Source organism: Lissotriton vulgaris, chromosome 7 (genome assembly GCF_964263255.1).
Source record: "Lissotriton vulgaris chromosome 7, aLisVul1.2, whole genome shotgun sequence".
NCBI classification, from domain to species: Eukaryota; Metazoa; Chordata; class Amphibia; order Caudata; family Salamandridae; genus Lissotriton; species Lissotriton vulgaris.
In genome coordinates, this window is record NC_141695.1 from 308,222,919 (window position 1) to 308,246,255 (window position 23,337).

The 23,337-nt window shown below is 46.0% G+C and overlaps 1 protein-coding gene across 1 annotated transcript in view; it reads right to left on the reverse strand.

Moving 5' to 3' along the window:
• The window catches only part of SHANK1 (SH3 and multiple ankyrin repeat domains 1), a 1,619,594-nt gene that overhangs the window by 1,204,069 nt on the left and 392,188 nt on the right, over window positions 1–23,337 (reverse strand). The window contains exons 6-7 of the mRNA XM_086930109.1: window positions 21,257–21,424; window positions 18,672–18,788 (exon numbers count right to left, since the gene is read on the reverse strand). Coding sequence (XP_086786235.1) covers window positions 18,672–18,788; window positions 21,257–21,424 — 285 coding nt within the window. The remainder of the gene's footprint in view (window positions 1–18,671; window positions 18,789–21,256; window positions 21,425–23,337) is intronic.

Here is a 23,337-nt window from a genome sequence, read left to right on the forward strand (position 1 = left end):
GACTCCGCTCCCGTGAACTTCTTGAACGCTCCTCCCGTCTAGGGGAGCGAGATCTGATCCGATCTTCTGTCCGAGGTTCCTTTCTAGGAGATCGGGATCTTCTGGGAGATCTGGCTGGTGATCTCACGGGCGATTTGCCCCTAGGAGAGCGAGACCTTATCCGACCTTCCATTCGAGGTTCCCCTCTAGGATATCGGGATCTTCTGGGCGATTGGGTGGGTAGTCTCACAGGGGATTTGCGCCTGGGAGGGCTACGCCTGTCCATCTCCTCCACCAGATCTTGGAGAGGAGACCTGTGGTGTGGGCTGGCATATTCCTGCATACGCTTGGTAGCCCCAGCATCTCGCCAATGGTCCAAAGATCTGTACCACCTAGGTGACAGCCTGATTCGCTCGGCCGACGGATCTGGTTGACGCTCAGGAGTTCTGTGTATAGGGCTTCTGGACCTTGAATGTTCAGTTGAGGAGCCAGAGGACCGATAAGATGAATGAGGAGAACCAGATTCCGTCACCATGATTGCATTTGAATGCCTCGAAGTCGAGCGTTCTTTTCTCGCCGTCGAACGCCTTCGGGGAGTCGGAGGATCAAACAATCTCGACCCCGAATGTCCATGAGAGGATCTGTAGTCTCTCGACGTCGAGCAGCGATGAGTAGCCGTCGAGGGAGCCCTCTGCCTCGACGTCGAACGGCGATGACCGGCCGTCGATGGAGCTCTCTGCCTCGACGTCGAACGACGATGTCCTGTCGTCGACGGAAGCTTCTCTCTCGACGTCGAACGACGATGTCCTGTCGTCGACGGAGCTTTCTGCCTCGACGTCGAACGGCGATGGTCGGCCGTCGACGGAGATCTCTGCCTCGACGTCGAATGCCTGTGCGACGACGGCGGAGGGGTATTGGGCACCCTTGACGCCGAGTGCCGACTCTGCACTGACGGAGACTGCGTCCTCGACGCCGATCGACGAGCTACTGTCGACGGCGGAGGGGTCTTGGTCCTCGACGCCGATCGCCGCTTCTTGGACGACGGCGGAGGGGTCACACTTCTCGACGCCGGTCGTCGCCTGGTTGACGATGGCGAAGTGACCTCCCTCGACGCCGGTCGTCGCCTGGTTGACGACGGCGGAGGGGTAATGGATCTCGACGCCGACCGTCGCCCGGTTGACGGCGGCGGAGTAGCCTTCCTCGACGCCGATCGTCGCCCGGTTGACGACGGCAGAGGGGATTTCGACGACGGAGCTGGATCTTTCGACGTCGTCAACGTACCTGGTCTTCTCCTCGACGGCGAGCCCGCCGTCGACGGTAGTTTTGAAGAGGAAAACTCCACCTGTGGTTCTTCTCTCAGCGCCGAGCCCGATGCTGAAGTTGAAGGGTATGAAGACTTCTTTCTTGAAGATGTATGAGTCTTCTTGGAGCCCTTCTTCACTGGTGATCTTCCTCTTGAAGCCCTGTGAGCCAGGCCATAAATTCGAATCCTTTCCCTGTCTTTGAGAGTTCTTCCTGACAGGTGCTCACAATGTGGACAGGTGCCTGGATCATGATCTTCAGGCAGACATAGGATACAGACGTCGTGGTTGTCTGATTTTGCCTTCTTGTTGCGCGGGGGGTCTTCCTGCGCAGGAACGCCTCCTAAAAGTGGCTGAGTGAAATCTACAAGATTTCACTCAGTCACTTTTAGGCCAATGCTACGTCAAAACTCTGCGCCTGCTTGAAGCAGGCGTAAGGCTTGATGCAGCATTAGTAGAATGGGCCCCCCCAGAGCATTGCTGGAGCTGCGTCGCGCATGCGACGCAACTCCAGCAATGCGACTCCTTTACGGCACAGATGCGTGACGCATCAGTGCCGTTTTTACCCCATGGTGCGCCGCATTGTAAATGCAGCGCATCATGGGTGGCGGAGGCATGGCGCACTATTACTGACGCATCCCTGCTAATTTGCAGGGATGCGCCAGTAATTGTAAATATGCCCCTAAGTTTAAAGACGTGAGTCTACACCTCTATGCACTCATTTCTTTACGTAATTGGTTCGGTGCCTCTTGCGTGATATGCAGTATGCACCATGACGCATGTGGAGAACGGATCATCCAAGTTTATGTAAAGTCACACCAAGAACATGGTAATATTGTTTTTAGAGTTAATCTTTCCCATTCATGACAGGTTGAATGCTTGTTGCATTCTGGGTGTTTGAGGCCATAACTGTAAGCTCCGGATTGGAATGAATTTGTGAGCAAACTGCCAGGCATGGGCGCTGATCAGATCACATTCCTGCATCTCTCGCCAGTCACTCAGATTTCCTTTTTTTTTTACCCAATTACACTATTCTTGTGTACCCCACAACAGAAATAGCGTAGACATTTCAAAAACAGTCGACAGAAATACATGTGCGCTTTAACTTAATAATAAGTAAGGACATTTAAATGTAACCCAAATACAACAAGAGTACTTTAGAGGCTTTGGTGCGACTGTCAGAGATGCGAACTTTGGAATGGGGAGCCAGAAGTCTCAGTGTCGACTCAAAGTCCTGTTATTCTGTGCAAATCACTCTTCCCCTGCTTGAAAAAAATGAGTGTGCTCTTGTGTAATGTAACAGGTGTTAATGAAAAGCACTAGAAGTAGTATTTTAAGGGCGAATTAGCAAAATATAAAAAAGAAGAACCAAACATTTTGGTGACAAAAATTGAATTCCATGGTTTACAATAGGAACGCCGCATTCCAGCATCTCTGTCCTCGCAGCTCTCACCTGCTGGGCGCAACAACTGAACCATACCAAAAGTTGTGTCGGCAAGCATTCCTCTAAATCCCTTTCATACGCACTTCCAGTGGTACCGGAAGTTACGTCCCTACTAGTGCCAGCCAAAGTTTGTAGGCACACGCTATTATGGGGAAATCAAAGAGGACCGTGAAAAAGAGAATGGGGTGCTAAGCCTACTTTACACTTTACAGCTTGCAGACTACTTCAAGATCTCGTTTCATCAGTCCTTGCTGACCTAGAGATTCTGCTAGGGAAAATCTCCAGCGCCAAATTGATGTTCGGTAGATCGTATCGGGTAATGATTGCGTGTTGTTTGTTTTGGAAATGCGTGTCTTTTAATAAATATTGTTTCACTCCTAAGCAACAGCGTACTAGTAATGTATCTGTATTTGTCCACATTTAACAAAACCGTGTGTATCTTTCACTTTTTCGAACTTTCTCTTCTGTAAATGTATGTACTGTACAAAGGAAACAAATTGTGTGGTAGTTAACTCGTAGTGTCTGCATACACGCTTAACACAACCCCCCATGCTACTAATTTAATAGGCATGACTGCATTTTTTCGCAATCCCTCCACAAACTATTTTTGCAAAGGAGTGTTTGGCTTTTTTCTAGGGCCTGTATTTCTGCCCTACAAAAAATCGTTTTTGCTTTAATGAACCTTCTGATATAGCCCGATGCCCCTCAACTGGCACAGGGTCTATCTACCCTCTTGGATTGCTGTTTGGTATGTCAGCAGACGGTGACCTACTTGGCATTATGGGACCACCAGCAATGAATCTGGTAAGTAATGGTGGCAAAATTGTGTATGATGTTCCATTCGTTCCGTCTACAGCTGGTATTTCAGTTTTTAGAAAGCCACGTGCAACACTTCTTCTCTTCTTTTTTTGTTGTTGCAGTTTTATATAGCGCGAGCTTGACCCAACGTTATCAGAGTACTAACATGAGCACCAGTTCCATTCATTTTTGGTAGGCTTGGGCAGATTAAGTGATTTGCACAGAATCACAAAATTCGAACCTGGTCCCCCAGCTCCAAATTTTGCAGCTCTGGCTGTTACACCACATCGTTTTATTGAACTGATGTGATAAATTACATAAAGAAATTAGGTTCTTTCTCCCCAATCAAGGCATTTGTCTCGAAGACGTGCTGTTTTTTTAGTCTTGCTCCCGGTTTGGGGGACAGGGGAGGGAGGGAAAGGCGCGATGACCTCAGTCATCGGACCCTGGCAGTTCCTGCAGCCCCTGCGCACTTTTCACAAAATAGACCAGGCAGCTGTTTGTAATGTCTCTGATGCGAAGTATTTAAAATGACAACTGTGCCAAAATACATAGCTGAGTGGGTGGAGGTCTCTGGGTTTCTGTGCTAAAATTGTTAGGGCGCAATTTCGTTGTGGCACATTCCTCACGAACTGCTTCACCCAAGAGCCATTTTTGAAAATAAGTATAGAGGAAAGTGGAAAGTCCGATTTTCTGTTTCTGCTGTCCTGTTTTTGCTCCAGGACCGCAGACACAGAATATCGGACATTCCGAGAATCACGTTTTTTTCCCTGACTACATACCTGAACTTTTCCTTGAAAAAGCCCACGGCCAATAGGGCGAAACACGTGTCGGCTGTGCTTCTTTGTTCGCATATGAAGCAATCAATAAAAACCACATACGCAATACCATTAAGGAACGCTTGTATCTTGTGGAATGTGACCCACTGCCACAATTCCTGGACTTCCTGCGAAAGCGTCTGCGATTTTGTTCCTCCTTGTTTGTTGATGTAATACATGCTTGTCGTATTGTAGGTATGGACCAGCACTGAGGAACCTGCAATCCTTGGGAGGAATGCTTGCAAAGAAAGAAAGATGGCGCGGAGCTCCAACCTGTTGATATGATGTCGCCAGTGTTCTTGGGACCATTTTCCTTGAATCTGCAAATCTTTCAGATGACCTCCCCATCCCTCCATGGAAGCATTGGCTATTAAAACGATGTCTAGAGTGGTTGGTAGGAACGGGAAGCCTGGAGCCAAATTTGCTTACTGAGACCACCAATGCAGAGAATCTATCATGCGCAACTTGACCCTGATAGAATCATCGAACGATCCTACGGCTTGTTGCCATTGAAGGTGTAATTCCTCCTGAAGAGGTCTCATTCTGAGCCATGCCAAGGGTAAGAGGTTTATTGCAGATGAACACATCCCCAGAAGAGAAGCAAACATTCGGACAGAAACTGACCTTCTTTTTGATATTGAGATTGCTAATTTTTTCAAGACGTAACTGGCGGTCCTTTGACAAGAATGCTTTGCACTGTATCGTGTCCTGCACTGTCCCCAGAAAAGGATTACCTTGGAGAGGACGCAACTGTTGTGATAGCATCTTCGGCTGCTTGTATTCCTCGAGATTTGAATGTCGCTGCCTCTGGTGCCAAACATTTTGTGAAGATTCTTGGTGCCGATTTCAGCCCGAGCGGGAGCACCTTGAACTGATAGTGGACGCCAGCCACTGTGAATCAAATATACTTGCAATGCTAGGGATGTATAGGGATTTGAAAGTACGCATTTTCCAGATCCAGAGAAGCCATAAAATCCTCTTTGTTTAAACAGCTTAAGATCTCGGGAAGTGTGACCATCCGGAAACGTTGCTTTTTGAGGAATTTGTTGAGCTTGCGGAGGTCTAGGATCGGGCGCCATTCCCCTGACTTCTTCTTGATGAGGAAGAAACGAGAATAGAAACCGGTTCCTATTTGAGACGATGGAACCGTTTCTATTGCATTATTGAGGAGCATCTTCAAGGCTTCTTTGAACAATAAGTGAAGAGGAGGCGGAGGGGGACCCCTGGGCGGGGTAGTAGGTGGCTGTTTGATGAATTCCTGGGTGTGACTGTTGTTTACTAGGTCGAGAACCCATCGGTTTGAAGTAATCTGTTGCCACTTGCAAGCAAAAGCTGAAATGTTTGCGCCCACGGGGAGGGGAGGAACTATGGCTGGCGTCCTGCGTAAATCATTGCTTCCTGTTGGTATTGCGACCTTGATTGTTCGATCACATTCGACCTCTCTGACGGGAGAAACCAGCAGAAGAGGATTGGCTGTATGACGTTTGGATGTAAGGCTGTCTGTACTGTGATTGATACTGCTTATTTTGTTGATTTTGATATCCTCCACTTGAAGCAAAACCACGTCCTCTTGCACCTCTGAATGATCCGCGCCTGTATTGCAGAGCGCCCAGCGACTTAGCAGTATCAGTATCCATTTTATAGCAAGGAGGGCAGCATCAATGTGCTTTCAGAATAAGGACTCTCCATCATAGGCCATGTCTAAGATCTTTGTCTGTACCTCTGGTCGAAAAGATGTAGCTTTAAGCCATCCCTGGCGCTAAGCACTACAGCACCAGCAAGTTGACGAAAGTTGGTGCATGCTATGTCCAGAGCGCAATCTATGATGCGGCGCGTTCTCCCTCCAAAAGGATCCTCCTTGCGTCCTGTCTACGGTCCTCAGGGATGAGGTCAATAAATTCTGCCAAATCTGACCACATCTGGCAGTCATAACAGCCGATTATTGCCAGAGAATTCGCAGCTTTAATAGAGGCTGCTGCCATAGTGGAGAATTTTTCCCCGTCCTTCCTTATAAGACGGTATTGTTATGGGCGTAACCGGATTTTCAGATCTTTGTTGGGCGGCTTGTGAAATCACTGACCAATCAAACAAGAGGGAGTATCAGGAGGAGCACTGTACTTTTTCTCAATGAGAGGAAATACAGCTGGAATGGAAGCAGGCGTTTTCATAATCTTAATTCCTTCATTCCAGATATAATCAATGATAGGAACAGCTTGTGTGATCTTTCTAGACTCTTCTTTGAAATCATGCAAAAAGCAGTCTGTGTGCTCTACTGTAACAGGCAATTTAAATCTAGATGCCCCTTGTTGCATCAAGTTATGAAACCCCCCGATGTCCTTAGGGGAGAATCCAAAGGCTGAGGAATGGGTGGAGAAGGCATCGGTATGACATAATCGTCCCAAGGATCAGTGATAGTAGACTTGTCAGGTAACTCACCCTCTTCAACCTCCGAGGAGGAGGAGGAAGTAGTACCATGGTGTACTTGTTCAGAATGACCAGCAGGATGAGGCGGCGAAGCAGGAGCCTCAGTCTGAGGTAACGCATCAGGCATCTCCGTTGGTTGAGGTAGATTTTCTGTGACAGCCTGTTGTGGGGGAAACCTTTGAAGGTTATCTGAAAGCATGGCCTGTAGATCCTGAATGTGCGTTGGAGGAAGATGACTCATCTCTCTGTGACATGACACCCTTCTGGGAAGCCTATGATATCGGGTAGTAAAATCCTCTTGATAATAGTGCTCCCGGTATTCTTCATCATCCTCTTCTTGGCACGTGATGTTAAGCTTAGAGGGGTGGTGAGCTATGCCGAACTGTCCCTTGTCATCTTCATCGTCATAATCCTCATCGGCGACATAAGTTTCCAAGAGGTGAGATGGCAAGAGAGGAGATATCTTACTGTAATCCTGTGTTTGATACATTTTCAATTGAAAATGTGCATATGATATGGGCGTTGAGTGGAAAGGCAAAAGTACCACTGCTGATGGCTGAGAGACTGGCAAAATCGTCGTCGACGAGTGCTTAGTTGATGGGCTCTTCGTCGTCGACGGGATTATCGTCGAAGGGCTCTTTGTAGACGGGCTCTTCGTCGACGGAATTATCGTCGATGGGCTCGTCGTCGATGGGCTTGTCGTCGACGGGCTCTTCGTCAAAGGACTGTTCGTCGACAGGTTCTTCGTCGAAGGACTCGTCGTCGCCGACGGGGTCATCACTGAAGTAGTCGTCGATGGGACAATTGTCGACGAGGTAGACTTTATAGATAAAAGTACTTTCGTCGTCGATGGAGCCTTTGTCGATGGGCTCGACGTCGACACGGTCGTCGACAGTGACTTAGACGGTGAACTCTTTGTCGACGAGCCTTTGAAAGCAGGTTTCTTAGACGTGACAGAGATCTTCGTAGATACAATAGGTGAAGAAGTGGCCATTGTCGAGACAGTAGCCGTCGACAAGGGGCAGCAGAAGTCACGGAAACCGTTGATGATAGAACCAGTGCAAGAGTTTTAACCTGGGGTTTACTCAAGGTTTTAGAAGTCGATGGTCTCTTGGATTCCTTAGAGGGCGAAGACAGCGTTGACCTAGAGGAAAGATTAGGTGACCTCTGTGTATGGTCAGAAACATCCTGGGAAGCCTTATGATGTTTTCCTCCATCACTAGAAGAGCTGTCATGCGATCTAGCCCTTTTACTCGAAGTTGAGGCCTTGGCATCCTCCTCAGCAGAGAAAGATTTGAGCCATAAAAGTTGCCTGGCCTCCCTATCCCTAAAAGTTTTAGTAGGGAAAGAACTGCAAATTATACAATCCTTAGCAACATACTTTGGAGTAAGACAGTAAATGCAGTCCTTATGCTGGTCAACCACAGAATGTCTCAGAAGTCTGCAATCCTAAGGGGTGGAATGGAGCTGACAGCTATCTTCCTAGGAATCCGCAGAAGAGATAAGAGAGGAATGTGAATATGCAGAGCTGATTCACTCCTCGAGTAAACCAAACACACACTTAGCAGGGTCTTTGCAGTAAGTCAGAGACTGTAGTACATGGTGGATTGGGTTATATTACAAAAAGGGCATTCAGCCCACCTCTGCAAGGTTCTATGTCGGATGATGTGGGAGATCAAAACACTGGATTTTGAGATAGGTTAACTTCCACTGCCTGCTGCTTACAAGATGGGGATACAGGGCTGTGTCCCCTGAGGAGGCAGTGGGTCTGTCTCACTTGTCAGCCACTTGTGCCTAGACTTTTGAATGTCCTACTGTATATAGCAGAGCTGGAAGTCTGATCACGGAGGGAGGACAATTAAACCCACAATCTCGCATGGTGCAGAACTTGGAAGGAGACAGAGAATGTAACCCACCCTAAATATGACTTGTGAGTTTTATTCTACAAAAGGTAGTTACTGTTGGCTCATAACTCAGTTCTTTGGGCCATAAATGTTAATTGAAGAGTTCTTCTTGTGAAGCATACCAGTTGTAACAGGTCTTGCACAGGACTTGGTAAAGAATCTCTGGTGGAACAGGAAAGCGAGTGACAAAGCTAACTTACGGTCCTTGTGAACTGGTATTCAGCAAGTGGATTCTTGAGAGGAAGGCAAGGATGTTAAGTCAACACCAAGGGAATGACTGGTAACTGTGAAGGAGAGGCTATGGTCTACTGGCATAGGCAGACTCAGAAAGACCAGAGAGATGCTGCTTGCCATGGAGAGGCAAGATAGGCACATCCTCCCTGCAGAAACTCTGTAACATTTTGAAGCAGTGTAGTGTGCCTGCCTATCCAAGGTGAATGACTGTCATCCAGTCCTTCCACCTGATTGAATGCAAGAGGCAACCTGGCTGGGGGTTGTGCTGTGTGACCTGGGGAGGGCTGAGTGAGAAGACGGCTACAGTGTCCAAATTTGAGCACTGTGCAAGAACTTTCATTGATTGTCAACACAGAATGGAGAATGTGCAATGGAACTACTATTTTAAAATGTATAAACTTGAAGTGACTGATACAATTGTGGTAATTTTGCCTTTATTTTAATCAAAAAATACTTTTTGATTTTACTAAATTGGTCTGGGAGATATGCTGAATGGCATATTGATCGAAGTGTAGTACTGCTCACCCTTAAGGCACGTTTTCTGTAGTCAGCGTCCATGTCAGTCCTGCACTACCAAGGGGTAGACTAGAGTCTTAGAGAAACAGTGTTTGCATGAATAGGAGATAGTTTTGTATGATGTGGGACTGTTATCCCAGAGAGGGAACCCAGCTTCCTACATCCCCAACATAGAGTAGCATCTGAGTAAATTGAAAATGAAGACTTTGGCTGATTGATTGAAAATCCCAGCGTAGACAGTAACAACACCGCTGTCCTAAGAATTCCAAGGCTAGCTGAGACAAGCCTTCCTTCAACAGTGAAGCTGTTGAGGTACAGGAATACATGAATCCCTGAGCTGAGAAGTTGGGCAGCTTCCACCGACATGATCTTCTGTCTAAGGCCAGTAAAACGTGCATTAGTGCCATCATTAGAAATTCTACTTTGTGAGGAATATGTTTAATACTCTGAGGTTCAAAATTGGTCTCATGCCCCTATTCTTCTTAGGGGCCAGTAATTACTGGGAATACACTGGTGGTTACATAATCATCCCATTTATGATTAACATCCTCAAATACCTCTCCTTCCTGCTCTCCTTCAACATCATTGTTTTCAATTGTACTCACTTTCGACATGCAAAGCGGTGTAGCTGGTGACAAATACAGCAGTCGTAGCTGCTGCAGTAATTGCTGCTGCAATGGGGAGGTAGTTGGCGGAAGCAGGGCCCTGGCATATTGAGGTAGTGGGGCATGCAGGAGGATGGTATAATCGTCTGTCATCAGGGCCTGCACATCTTTGACTAGATCACTGGGTACAAGCATCATTGGGGCTCCATATAACAATGCTCCTAGCCTTGTAAGGATCGTAGAGTTGGTCATAAGGAGTGTTGGACTTGGCTCCTCTGGCAGGTTCACCCCTAAACTTTTTGCTTCGGTATGTGAATTGGTGGTAGTGATTTTTGGTTTATGCGCACTTTCACTGTGTCCCAGTGGAAAGTGCGTGCGCACTCTGAGTGCGTGGAGTAAGGTTGGCCTGCCCTCCCATTGGAATGCATGGGGAATGTATGTGTCCCTGGTAGTTCCTGATTCGTGGGGTGTACAGGCTCGAGTCTGGTATGTGCGGACTCGTGTGATTGAATACTGCAAAATGATGTATGCGGCGTGTACGTGTCTAGTGTGGAAGTGCCACTTCTAGACATGGCTGTGCGTGTGCTGTAAAGGTGCTGGCGTGTAATTGGCTGGGGCTGGCTGAAATGCCAGGCTCCATGAGTCATGATGGGTCTGCCCGGTGGTGAGTGTTGAGATTAGCATGCCAATGGCTGGGGAGTGCACCTGGTTCCTGAATAGGGCTGGGCTTTCCCCACACAATGCTGGCTCCGCCCCCTGTGGTGCGTCTAACGACCCTAGCCCTGCCAGTGAATAGAGTGAGGGGCTGAGCACATCAAGGGTGCTCCAAAACCAGCTACGACTGGTTTCTCCCCTCACCCTGTGACAAAGACAAAGGGATTTCATGTATAAGGGGCTGTGTCCCCTTACAATTTGTTCTCTGCCAGGATCCTGCCTGAGGGGGCTACTGCTGTTGCTGGGGCCAGGAGGACCGCCACTTCGATTGTCTCCCTGCCTGGAGACCCAGTGAGCTGCCCTTTCCCCCCTCACCTCCCTGAAGAACTTTGCTGGACTTTGGTTCCTTCTAGCGCCTGGGAGCGCTGTATTTTGTCCTTTAGCTCTGGGAGCGCTTTATTTCCACTTGGGCTGTTATTGGTACACTAGCGCAGAGAGCGCTTTATGGCGTGCTAGCGCTTGGGAGCGCTGTGTTTTTATCCGAAGAAGGCTGAAATGCCAGAAACCGATCCCCGGTAGCTTGTCTCCTTTCTGGTGAAGAATTGGCTTGGTAGTTTAGTCTGCCCTGTTCCCATGATGCACTGGGCCAGGGACAGACTGATTTGCATATAGCCAGGTTCTGAGCTGGGATGGGGCAGTGAGATAAATAACGGTGATGGATCAAGCCCTGATCTTTGGACTGGGTAAGAGTGGTCTGTTTAACTCAGACACTCTGTTCATCACCACCCCCTTTTCTAAATCGTGTTTTTATCCTTAGCGCTTGGGAGCTCACCGTAATCTGAAAACCGCCAGGACCGGAGCCTAGCAAGGTACGTCGCGTACGCTAGAAGCGTACGAAATCGCACGGTGCCGCCGGACACCTTGTATGTCAGAAGCGTACAGAATCGCACCAGGCACCCAGACAGCATACGCTCGAACGTACTAAGGGGCGTACAGAGGCGGCATTGAAGCTGTCACAAGCGTACGCTCGAGGCGTACAGAGGCTGCCTCCCATCACAAAGGAGAGTACGCGAGAGGCGTACTGAGAGGCTCCAGGGCAGGAGGAAGCTCGAGGCGTACTACGGGCCGCACTGCCCCTTGATGAAGAGTACGCTCGAGGCATACTAAGCCCCAGTTGTTTCAAGAGCCGCGGAGGCTCCACCAAACGGGGGCATTGTGTCAATGAGCCCTGAGAGGCTCGGGCCATTGCTTAAGTTTGGAGCCCTGAGAGGCTCAAAGGCAGTTTCCGGGCTTCCGAGTCCCCAGGAGGGGGACTCCAGCAGCTGGGCCATTTTGCGTTCAGAGCCACGGAGGCTCAGGGCAGCATTTTGTTTATTAGGAGCCCAGAGAGGCTCAAGGGGGCATTTCCTTGTACTGAGCACACGAGAGGCTCAAGGCGCTATTTATTTCTACGAGCCACAGAGGCTCAGGGGGCATTCTGTTTCTGGTAGAGCGGCCCCAGAAGGCAGCGGGCCGCTCCCACCTTGCCCCTCCCCACCTTGGTACCAAGAGCCCCGAGAGACTCCAAAGGAGACACAAGTGACTTGGCCAGAGCCTGCAAGGCTCCAGCGTGTGGCCACATCCTCACACAGCTGCCCAGCACTTCGTGGGCAGCTGCCACGTTTAGGCCCCTCTGACATTGGGACACAGGGCATCCTAGCCCCAACAAGGCCAGAGGACTTAGGGACAGTCACAAGTGGTGACTTATGTGAGTTGGCGCAATTTTGTTTTCCTTCCTTACACCTCTGAATGTGTTGTTTATGCATCATGTGTTTTCCTTCCCTGCACCTCTGAATGTGTTTTTATGCGTCATGTGCCTTGTTCTCACACCGCTGAATGTATGTTATGCATCATGTGTTTTCCTTCCCTACACCTCTGAATGTGTTGTGATGCATCATGTGTAATGTGGCTATGTCCCTACTTGTATGGTGATACTTAGGTGGTTGTTCTTGCTAGTACAGGTGGTGCTAGTGAGGTCCTGGTTCCCTGCGTGACCTGTTCCTAAGGTGGTTAGGGTTGCGTAGGTGGTATTTACCTGTTACCAGTGATTACTGGTTGTGTGCTTTATGTTCTAAGTGCTAATTCTACCCAGTGCAAGTTCTAAAAGTGCCTATTCCTGACAGTGGTTCATGTGGCCCTGTCTTGTACATATCCCCTGTAAATTCTGCCCGTGCCTGTTGGCACATTGTAAAGTGTGTGTTTTATCTAATGTGTTTTGGTATAATACAAAGGCTATTTTTATATATAACCTTGTGTGGAGTTTCCTTTGTGGAGGGCCTTGGGTGTTGTTGCTGGGTGCGTGCACAAACACTTAACCTACATAGCCTCCAAGTTTAGCCTTGCTGCTCGCGCCACGTTACCTAGAGGGTGAGCAGGGGTTATCTTGGCGTGTAACTCCCTTGCCCTGACTTAGGAGTGATGGTCTCTGACTGACTTTAGCGCAAGCCCCGGCCAGCCAGGGATCCCATTTCTAACATTGGTGGCAAGTGGTGCGGATCCGGATTTGTGTTTGCGTTGTACCGCAGTGGCAACTGGCCGCACTACAAAACTCTGCATTTTAGATGACCACATTTTGGGGATTATTGTCTTTTTGAAGTTCCATTATTTCTTCTCATTTTCAAATAGTGTCCAGTGCATTTGTTCCCCCCGCCCCGCGCCCGATATCTGAAATTACAGCCTCAGTCTTTTTACTGAGAGTACAAGAGTAGTTGGTGAGGATCCATTAAGTGGGACTGACCCTCAACGTCATCATTGTGTTGGCATTTGGGCCTTACACCCCCTGGACTATATTCTTGCATGAATGGGTTGTTATCTTCTGACTCTTCGTACTCTTCTTCCAGCTCTGTGGTGAAGAGTTTAATGCACACTAATGTTCTCTGTGGTCTAGCTTTCACAAGACAAAATCAACAAGCATTTGCAATGCAATAGGTCTCGCATTACTGATAGTTTGAGGTATTAGTGTTGCAAATAATAATGCAACACTAATAGCGCATACATTCAGTAATGCAAGACCAAGTGAATTGCAAATGATTGCATAGTGAGCCAGGAACCAGCATTGTAAGTCTCAGTGCAGTACCACAAGCTGCTCCTGGAGCTCCCTAGTGAGCAAGGCACCAGCACTGCATGTCTAGGTGCAGTACCGCAAGCTGTTTCTAGAGGCGCCTTGTAAGCAAGGCACCAGCATGGCTTGTCTAGGTGCAGCACCGCAAGCTGCTTCTAGAGGTCCCTAGTGACCATCATAAACTTTGAAAATATGGTAAATCCACCCTACTAATGCATTGCATGCCCCACAGTACCCCGAGTACATTCAAATAGCTATGTCCATATATACAATTCGTAGCTTTGAAATGTGACAAAAGAATTATATTAATTCCGGATTAGGTTAGGTTGTACTCTATCTGGAGCTGATGAAAGGAAATTTATAGATCGAATATAAATGTGAGATGTAGTAGGTGCAGTACCACAAGCTGCTCCTAGAGCAGTATGTAGTCCATGGAGGCGATGAAAAAAGGTGTCACATATCTTGGGGTCAAGATTACCCCCTGGAATCTCGGATCTTTTTCGGGCCAAGTACCCCCCACTTTTTCAACAATTGAAATCTGATTTTCTCGCTCACCCATGTATATCTTGTGGCTGGGCCAAATCCATGCTGTAAAAAGGAATGTGCTACCCATACCATTAAACTTATTCCAGGGTTTACAGATTGCCCTGGACCATGGATTCTTGGTTAACTTACGCTCCATGATTATATGATTTATCTCGCAGGGTAAAAGAGCATGTCTCCCATGTAAGCAACTATGCCTACCTAAATCCCTGGGAGGTCTGGCACTACTGGACTCCCATTTTTATTACAAAGCCTCCCAACTATGAGTAATCTAAGAATGGTCAGTGGAAGCTTCTGTCAAACACTGGTTATACATGGATTGGGCAGTAGTGGACAGGTATATTTGGCACCGTCTCTGGAAACCCATAAAAGCCCGTCCTACAAACGCATACTTGAGCACGCCTATGAAGACCACACTTAAAGTCTGGGACAAGGTTAACCACACAGCTGCTCGGACCACCTTTGTCTCTCCATTCACAAGAATACATTATAACCCTGCCCTTCCTCTAGCTATGCACTCTGGGGCTTTTGATGCTTGGAGGAAGGGAGGTGTCCTCATTGTATCAGACATCTTCCACAACTGTGATATTCTCACATTTGAACACTGCCAAAGAAACGTTCAACTTTCACTGTCAGAACACTACCATTATACCCAACTTCGACAATGGGTACTGGGTCCAGACATGAGAGACACAACTACTAGGGACCTTCTCCCCCTTTGAGAGGTTTGTGAAGATGGAAGGGACCGCAAGAGGCACTATCCCCTTTTTATACTCCTTACTCATTTCGACTCTGGCATCCATCTTTTTGGCACTCAAATTTTGGACCCTTCTCAAAGTCTTCTCAATTAGAGAAAAGTTTTGGGGTAAAAATCGACTCTCTCTCCAAATGGTTTGTCAAGTTACCTCTGTTGTACCTACTTGCACATTCTATATTTGCAAAAATTGTCCCATCACTCCTTAGTCTTTTAAGGATGGTCAAAGAGATATCAACATGGTATTGATAGGATCAAGACTACTTTTCGACAATGTTGCCTATTCGTGCATATAATCTGTCCTGATTCAGGGCCTTCAGTCTAAACAAAAAGCAAGCTACTTGTATGTAACCTCAGCATTTTGGTTTGTCATCCCGACACTAATTTAAAAATCTTTATACTATTGCCTATAACATCAAATACCTACTTCAGGTGTTAGGATTTGTGCACGATTCCTTTTGCGGAGTTTCAACTCAATTTATTTCCAACCACTTGGTTAGATCAGGCCTAGCATATCACTTTACTCTTTTCTTTACTTACTACTACACATATTCCGGAGAGCTTGCCTAGGTTGTTGCTCCTTTTTGGTGTTGGGTTCTTCACTATGTAACTCTTTGCCATGTACGTTTAGCATAACTTTAGTTTATGTTTGCCTAGTGAAAGAGCTAACTACTCTTTTATTCAGTGAATATTCAGATTAGTTGTCTTATCTGCTGCGGTCTGCTCTGCCAAAAAAGTGGCTGCTGCCTAGAAACCTGATGGTTAATAGTGAGCTCAATAAATCATAACAGTAACAGCAGCACGTGATCCTGGTTACATCTTACTTGAAGGGGTGTGGAATGGCTGAAGTACTGATGGGTTATCTGCAAATGTTGTATAGTCACTGGTAACAGAATTATATGCACCAATACTCTGGTCTTTTTGTCAATGGAGCTGTCAATGAAGGAACTGTTGAAGATGGAGCCATCCACCTTGGAGCTGCAAATGATGAAACACGGAGGATGGATACACCAACGATGATTTAGCTTCGTCAATGAAGTCTTTGTCGATGGGCTAGGTTTGCAGATGGCGAGGGCACCACTGAGAGTTTACGCATTGATGATGATATCTTTGAGAAGGATGTTGACAATGATTGTAAAGAGGTGATCAAAGGAGTAGTCGCAGCAGATGGCACATTGATCTACACTAATTTTGGCAGGAAAGCGGGTTAAGAGTCATTTATCTTAGGCTGCTTGGAAGCCTGTTTCTTGGTCTTTTGGGAGCCTTTAAAGAGGGTTCCATTGTCAACAGACCTCACACTAACATGTCCCTTACCAATGCTGTCCCTGTCCCAGTTAGGGTCCTCTTTTGAAGCGGAGAAGGTTAGTTGAGCATTGCTGGTTTATTGTTCCCAGAGGAGGAAGTTTACGCTCTCTTGTGAGGGTACAGGACCTTGCTTTTTTTTAGGAGCATTTTCTAAAGATTTTACACTCCTGAGGTTTGTGCCCATGGTAGAAGCAGTAAATGCACTTTTCTTACAGTTGTATTATGTGGAAACACTACTTTTTCACAAGCACAAAAGACCTTGTAGAGGGCCTTCTTGGAGTACTTTGACATTGTATATAAAACGAAAAGGGAAAAGATCCTGGTCCAAAACCCAGAAGAGAGATCTAGTTACAAAGCCAAAAATAAGGGAGTTGGATGGTGCCACGAAAGACATATTGTAAAAATCTCAGGTATGATGAACTCTGGGCTGGAGTGGCGATCAGAATCCTTTTTCCTCACTGGCCAGAGTTTCAGTATTTTGAAATGAGGTGAAAAGACTATTAAATGCAGACTATTTAACATTATTTTTCAAGAAAGTTAATTTTAAACCGCATTACTTTGTAACTGATGTCAAAGATTCAAGAATGTAAATCTTTAAATATCCAGTCCTGGAACATCATTGTTCAGTGAACAGATGTGAAATTGAACAAATATGAGAGCATAACCTTGATGTAGAATACTCCATTGTTGCACTGTATACTGTAAAGATCTCAGTTCTGAGACTAGTCTTTCTGTAGGGCACAGGCGTGATACTCAGACTTTCATTCTGAGTCAGCCAGAGAGGTATTCCAATTCCAAGAAGGGATAACACCCATGCCAGTGTTCCTGTATCTGAAATCACTGGATGAGAGAACCCAAGTCTGTTATTTCCTAATCTTCACCCAGTAAAACCATCAGGGGTACTGGGATAAGCAGGGGACAGAGGCACAGCGTAATCTCCAACTAAACACCTCCCATAGCCTGAGGTGAGCATGCAACCCTCTCCTCTGCAGCTCCTGACCCTGCTCGGCACCCAACACCCTCCCAACCTCCGCCAGGCATCTTCCTACCCGTTCTCATTAGCCACCAGCTGTGAGCAGGTGGTACATGGCAATGTAAACATCTCTAGAACAGTGGGTAACCATGCAAAAATCTGATAATCCTGGGTCTGTGCTGTGATTCTTTCATTTGGGTTTGGGTAGGACCATTCAGAATTGGTCATTCCAGTCCCAGTATCTACTCCCCATACCTTGGGGCAACTCATATAGAGGTCCTTAGTCTGCCGCAGAGTTCACAAATATGAAATTAAGCTAATTTTAGATTAAATACTAGGCTTGGTGTAGGGTGCAGAGCTATATGCTTAAACTTTATTTAGGGGGCACAGCTGCGAGAGTAAGCTTGGTATAAAGTGCAGAGCTGTATGCAGGATGGACAAATCAAAGACTAACACTGAATGCACAGATATGACACTAGCCTTGTAGTTAAATGCACAGTTGCAGGACTAAAGACCTCACTTAGAGGTTGGCGGATTTCATGCCAAGTCAGAGGAGTTCTTCGCGTTTCCCTGGTGGAGGACTGCCTACACTATTTAGAGCTCTTCGCCTGCCTGGCAACACGCATAAGAAGCGGGTTGCCATGCTGTTCTGGGTTGCTCTGCATTTTATTTTCTGCCTCACCAGCAAACAGCCATTGTGACCCTGATGGGCAGAAAGATTTCTCTTTATATGTAAGGGATGTTTTTTTTCATGCCCAGGAAAGCATGCCATGGTGTCTATTGCAGAAAATACCAGTGGCAGCTAGATCATATTCCACTGTGACTTGGTGCTCCTGTGACAGATGGGCCGCTGGGGCTAGGTTTTCTGATGGTGAAGCCGGGTGAGGCTTCACCTGAAAAATGTAGTTGTAGCCCCTAAATCTACAAGAGGTGGGAACACTGCAGATTTAGCGGAATGGCCACATTCTAAATGACCGCAGAAATTTGCTGTAGGGTGCACAGACTTAAGAGAAGAGTGCAGAGTTGTGAGATCAAGCTTGTTGTAGGGTGCACAAATATAACAATAACTTAGAAGAGCACATCAATGTGACATTAAACTCGCAGCAGTAAGAGGAAATGAGTTTAACCTTGTAGTTGAGTGCTTACATTTGAGACGATACTTATGATGTAGGGCCCAAAGCAAAGCATAGCTGTAAGACTAACCTTGTAGTGTATGAGGAGGTGAGACCTCTGGAATGCAATGAAGTGGTTTTAGCTTTGCTCCACAGTGCTTAGACTTGAGCGTAACTTATGATAGAATGCACAGAGATACAACTTACCTTGTTGTAGAGTGCACAGATGTGGAGAGCTGTGTTTCCTGAGGCATTCTGTGCTCCTGGATCCGCTCCGTAAAACAGAAGGTGCTCCAAATGTTGGGTGTGTCCATGCTGGCAGGCCTGGAACGAATAAAAGAAAAGAGAGCACATTGTGTTTTGAAAATCTGAGAAAGTACTCATGCAGTCCTTTTAATTTCAGATGCCCACCTTATTAGTGCACCTCAATTGAAACATTCCAACTACTATCTAGTCCACCACAAGGAAAGCTAGAATAAAAGCTCTGGAAGTCCCTTACAGTCCCTGCTCTTGGATAAGAAATTCTTAGAGGGTCACTCACTGACCTAGATACATAATATAAGGTACTCTAAATCTCCCAGAGTTTTGGTTCTAATGGTTCACTCAATGTGGTATCGCTAGGTTGAAAGTCCTAAGGAATCACACACAACCGAATCAGAGGGGGGAAGGATGACTCACAGTCCTAGTCATAGCATCAGAGTCCTTTTAAAGGCCCTAGATTTCAAATAAATGCCCTGAGGGGACACTAACAAAGGTAGCTCTAGTGTCAATGCCATGCACGGTCACTGACAGCTTTAGATATAGAATTGGACATTTAAAGGCTCACCCATAGTTGTAGGTCCAGAAATGTTACACTGAGAGGTTAGCCTTTGATAGGAGATTTTATCTCAGTCCTACATAAGAATCAGAATCTGGGGTCGGGGGTGGTGCTCACTGTTCTTCCCCTAAGATTAGAGTTGATTTGGCGATGCTCCATCACTATTTCATACTTTGAATAATGTACACTAATCAGCAATACATATGTACGCATACATATGGTGTGATTTTCACATTAAGTTAGTCATAGTTAATGTAGACCGCTATTTAAATAGCGAACACTAACATAAAAATGTACTTTTGGCTGCTGTGTTCTTTCTTTTTTTCTCTTGTTTCAGGAGCCAAGCTGCGGCAGTTTGAGTTAATTTGGGAAAGTTACAAATTGTTTTGGCTTTTGTGAGAATTGTTTATCTGTATGTGAGCCGTAGAGAGTGAATAGTGAATTTTCACACCTGTGCCTTGGACAAGCTGACCGTGATGTATCTTCCTGTTACTAAATATCTCTTGTGCAGCAAAAAAATTCGATTGTGCAACAGCTGGGAAGACGGGTGAAGCCGTCTTATCAGGGAACGCTCAGTCGTGATTGGTCTCCTTTTCGTGGGAACCGTAGGGAGTGTTGCATCTTTATGTGAATTGTATGATTTAATTGTGGGGGTCACATTGCTGAGCTAGCTCGATTCAGATGCCTGTTCCCATCTCTTGAGACTGGATTACTTATTTTCTCCTGCTCAAAGAGTTAGACTCCTGAGCAAATCCATTCCCACTAACCTGACAATCTTCATTTGATTCTGCATTTTAGAGGCTTTACCTGCTGATACCTCCTGCTTGCCTGTTCTCACGAATTTTCCAGGTTTCCTTTAGTTCAACATATTAGAGAATCTTCCCTTCATGGGAAACTGAGTTTGCTCAGTTTATTTATGACAACTTTAAATAGTCTGTCTTTGTATTTGCTATAGTGGAATCACTTTGGTTTGTATGGAAAAAGGCATTTATATGATGATGATTGCTTTATTATGACTAATTGGAATGACTTGAGTATGGAAATTTACTAATCTGTTAATAAACCTTCATGGTTTGCAAATCAGCTACTCCCGGTCATCCTTGTAGGGCCTAATGTGCTTCACTGTTATCGATGTATTGCTGTTTTGCTCATGTTAAACTTCAACCCATCCATCCACTTGTCTGTACTCGAGTTTGAACCAATGATCTGTAGGTGCAAATCCCATACCCTAATGCAACAGACTCAAGCGCTTAAAGGAGAACTACAGCAGAATCAGATCACAGGAAGTTTACTCTCAGCCTAGGAATGGGAATCAGAGATTTGACAAAATATTCTAAAATAAACCACTAGAATCGGCCCTGGAAGATGCCGGCGGCCAGTCCATGCTCTAGAATCATGAGTGTGATAGGACAGTCTTCAATCTTACTGTGGGGAGAGAGAACTAGTAGTCACTCCTCCTACCATGAGTGTGTGGCAAATATATTTAGCACTAAAATGAGTCAGAAAAGCCTCCATTTTATAGCTAAAATAGGATTAACAGGCAGATCAATTAACAACTAACTGTTCTGAGATATAGACCAATAGTCCATAGAGCAAGTGTAAGCTTATTAACAGTCAGTCCTAAAAAGAGCAACACTTATAATGTGCAGATGATTGAGATTTTAAATGTGGAGGACGGGTGTCCCACAACCCAGAGCTAAACACTGAAAAAGAACTGCTCTCACAGATTCCCTCTGAAACTCTTGAAGAGAGGAAGAATATGTACACAAAGCTGTTTGGTGGATAATAATCATCCGGTGGTGACTAGGACAGGGTGTTTTTCCTTAGTAATACAGGGTATTCCAATTAAGACATGTAATCTTGAAAAAGACGATAAGCATAAGAAAAGTAGCAAGGGAACATGTGAAAGAAGTCATCGAACTAAGCGAGGGTGAGGTCATGGGCACTGGAAGGTGGAGGCCTCTGAGCAACTTACCTGATGGATCTCCTGCCAGCCGTTCTCATCCAGCGTGCCAATGTGAGCTCTATTGTAAAGGAGGAGCTCACAGCAGCGGGGGTCTCCTCCCACGATTGCTGTGTGATACAGAGGAGTCAGCCCACGACGATCTTTATGATTGGGAGAACCCCCAAGGTCCAAAAGAGCCTGAAAATACACAAACAATTCCTGTGTTAATTGGGACAGTGCCAATGTATGTATAAGAACCCCCAAGGTCCAAAAGAGCCTGAAAATACACAAACAATTCCTGTGTTAATTGGGACAGTGCCAATGTATGTATAAGTAACACACGCATGTTTATGCTACAACAAAAAAGTAACTCCAATTATCATGTAATATGTGTGAAATAAGAAGATAGCTGGATATAGACACTATAATGCAGAGATTTGCATGTAGTCAATAGGTTTGGTATTAGAGAAAAGCAGGGCAAACATTACTATACTCTGCGATATGCATGCTGACATGTTTTGTTCTCTGTGTAATAACCGTGGAATACACAGTTCTCTGAGAACATGGAATTGGGATACAAAATATAAAGGTAAATACAGCTGAAGGTAAGGGTTACCTTAAAAAATATATAAAGGGTTAGGGATAATAATAAAGTGGAGTGCTGGGAGACAGAAAATATGGAGGGCTGAAGAAAAGAGTTAGAGAAAAGGCTCAAAGTTATAAAGGAAAACAATTTTGAATAGCTAGGGGTCCCAGGAGGAATCTCCTACAAATAAATGGAAAACATAAAAAAACAAATAAGTATTAGCAAACCCAATAGGTCCAGGCTCCAAAAGACCTATCTACTGGCATGGCAAATGTTTTTTATTGGCCAAATGAAAACGAATGCATCAACAAGCACATGCATATCCAGCAACTTTGCAATGGGTTTCTATTAATGCAAACCTATTCCAGGATTGGTATTGGTATTGGTATTGGTATTTATAAAGCGCGTCTGTCGCTCCGGAAGGAGCATCCTGGCGCTAACTGGAAAGTATGCATGGGGTTGGAGGAAGGAGGGATTAGATGGCGTCCAGCACGTACTGGTCAGAAAGGCTGAAGATCCAGGTTTTAAGTTGTTTCCTAAAATGGATTTCCTTGGTTAAGGACCTCAGGTGTTGGGGCATGGAATTCCAAGCTCTAGAAGATAAGTGGGTGAGGGTTTTACCCCCTTTGGTTTTAAGGTTGAAGTTGGGTGATTTTAGTAGGTTGTTATTGGAGGATCTAAGAGTCCTCTGGGGATTGTAATGGGGATAGCGCCTAATTAGATATTTGGGGCCAATGTGGTTAAATGCCCGGAATGCAACAATTAGGATTTTGAAAAGAATCCTTTTGTGCAAAGGTAGCCAGTGGAGGGTTCTCTGAGCAGTGGAGGCTGAGGACCTCCTGGGAAGTTTAAGCACCATTCTGGCAGCAGAATGCTGGACGCTCTGCAGTTTTTTGAGTGTGACTTTTTTCACACCGGCCATTAGGCCGTTGCAGTAATCCAGGCGCGATAGGATTAGCGCCACGGCTACCGTTTTTCTAGCATCCGTTGGTAGGAAGTCAAAAAATTTTTTGAGGGATTTGATGATTCCGAAGCAACTTCCTGCCACCTTCCTAACGTGATGATCGAAGGATAGGTCAGTATCGAAGGTGACTCCAAGATTTCTTGCTGTTGTGACGGTCTGGGGAGGGGCTGTGGAACCCTCTGGCCACCAGAGATGAGGACAGAAGTTGACATTTTTCCCCATGGGGAGGATTTCTGTCTTACTAGTGTTGCACTTGAGGTGATTTGTTTCCATCCACAGAAAAACGTTTTTCAGACAGTTTTTTAGATTTTGTTCGGCTGATGTAGAATTCTCCTCTAGCGGGACTATGAGTTGGGTATCGTCGGCGTATGATGTAACAGTTATGCCGAATGATTCGATCAAGGAGATGAGGGGAATAAGGTAGATGTTAAAAAGCAGGGGGCTTAAGATGGAACCTTGTGGGACTCCTGATCGAATCATTTTCTCTGCAGAACTGAAAGGTCCTAGAGTGATGGATTGGGATCTTTCTGTTAGGAAAGATGTTATCCAGTTCAGTGCCCG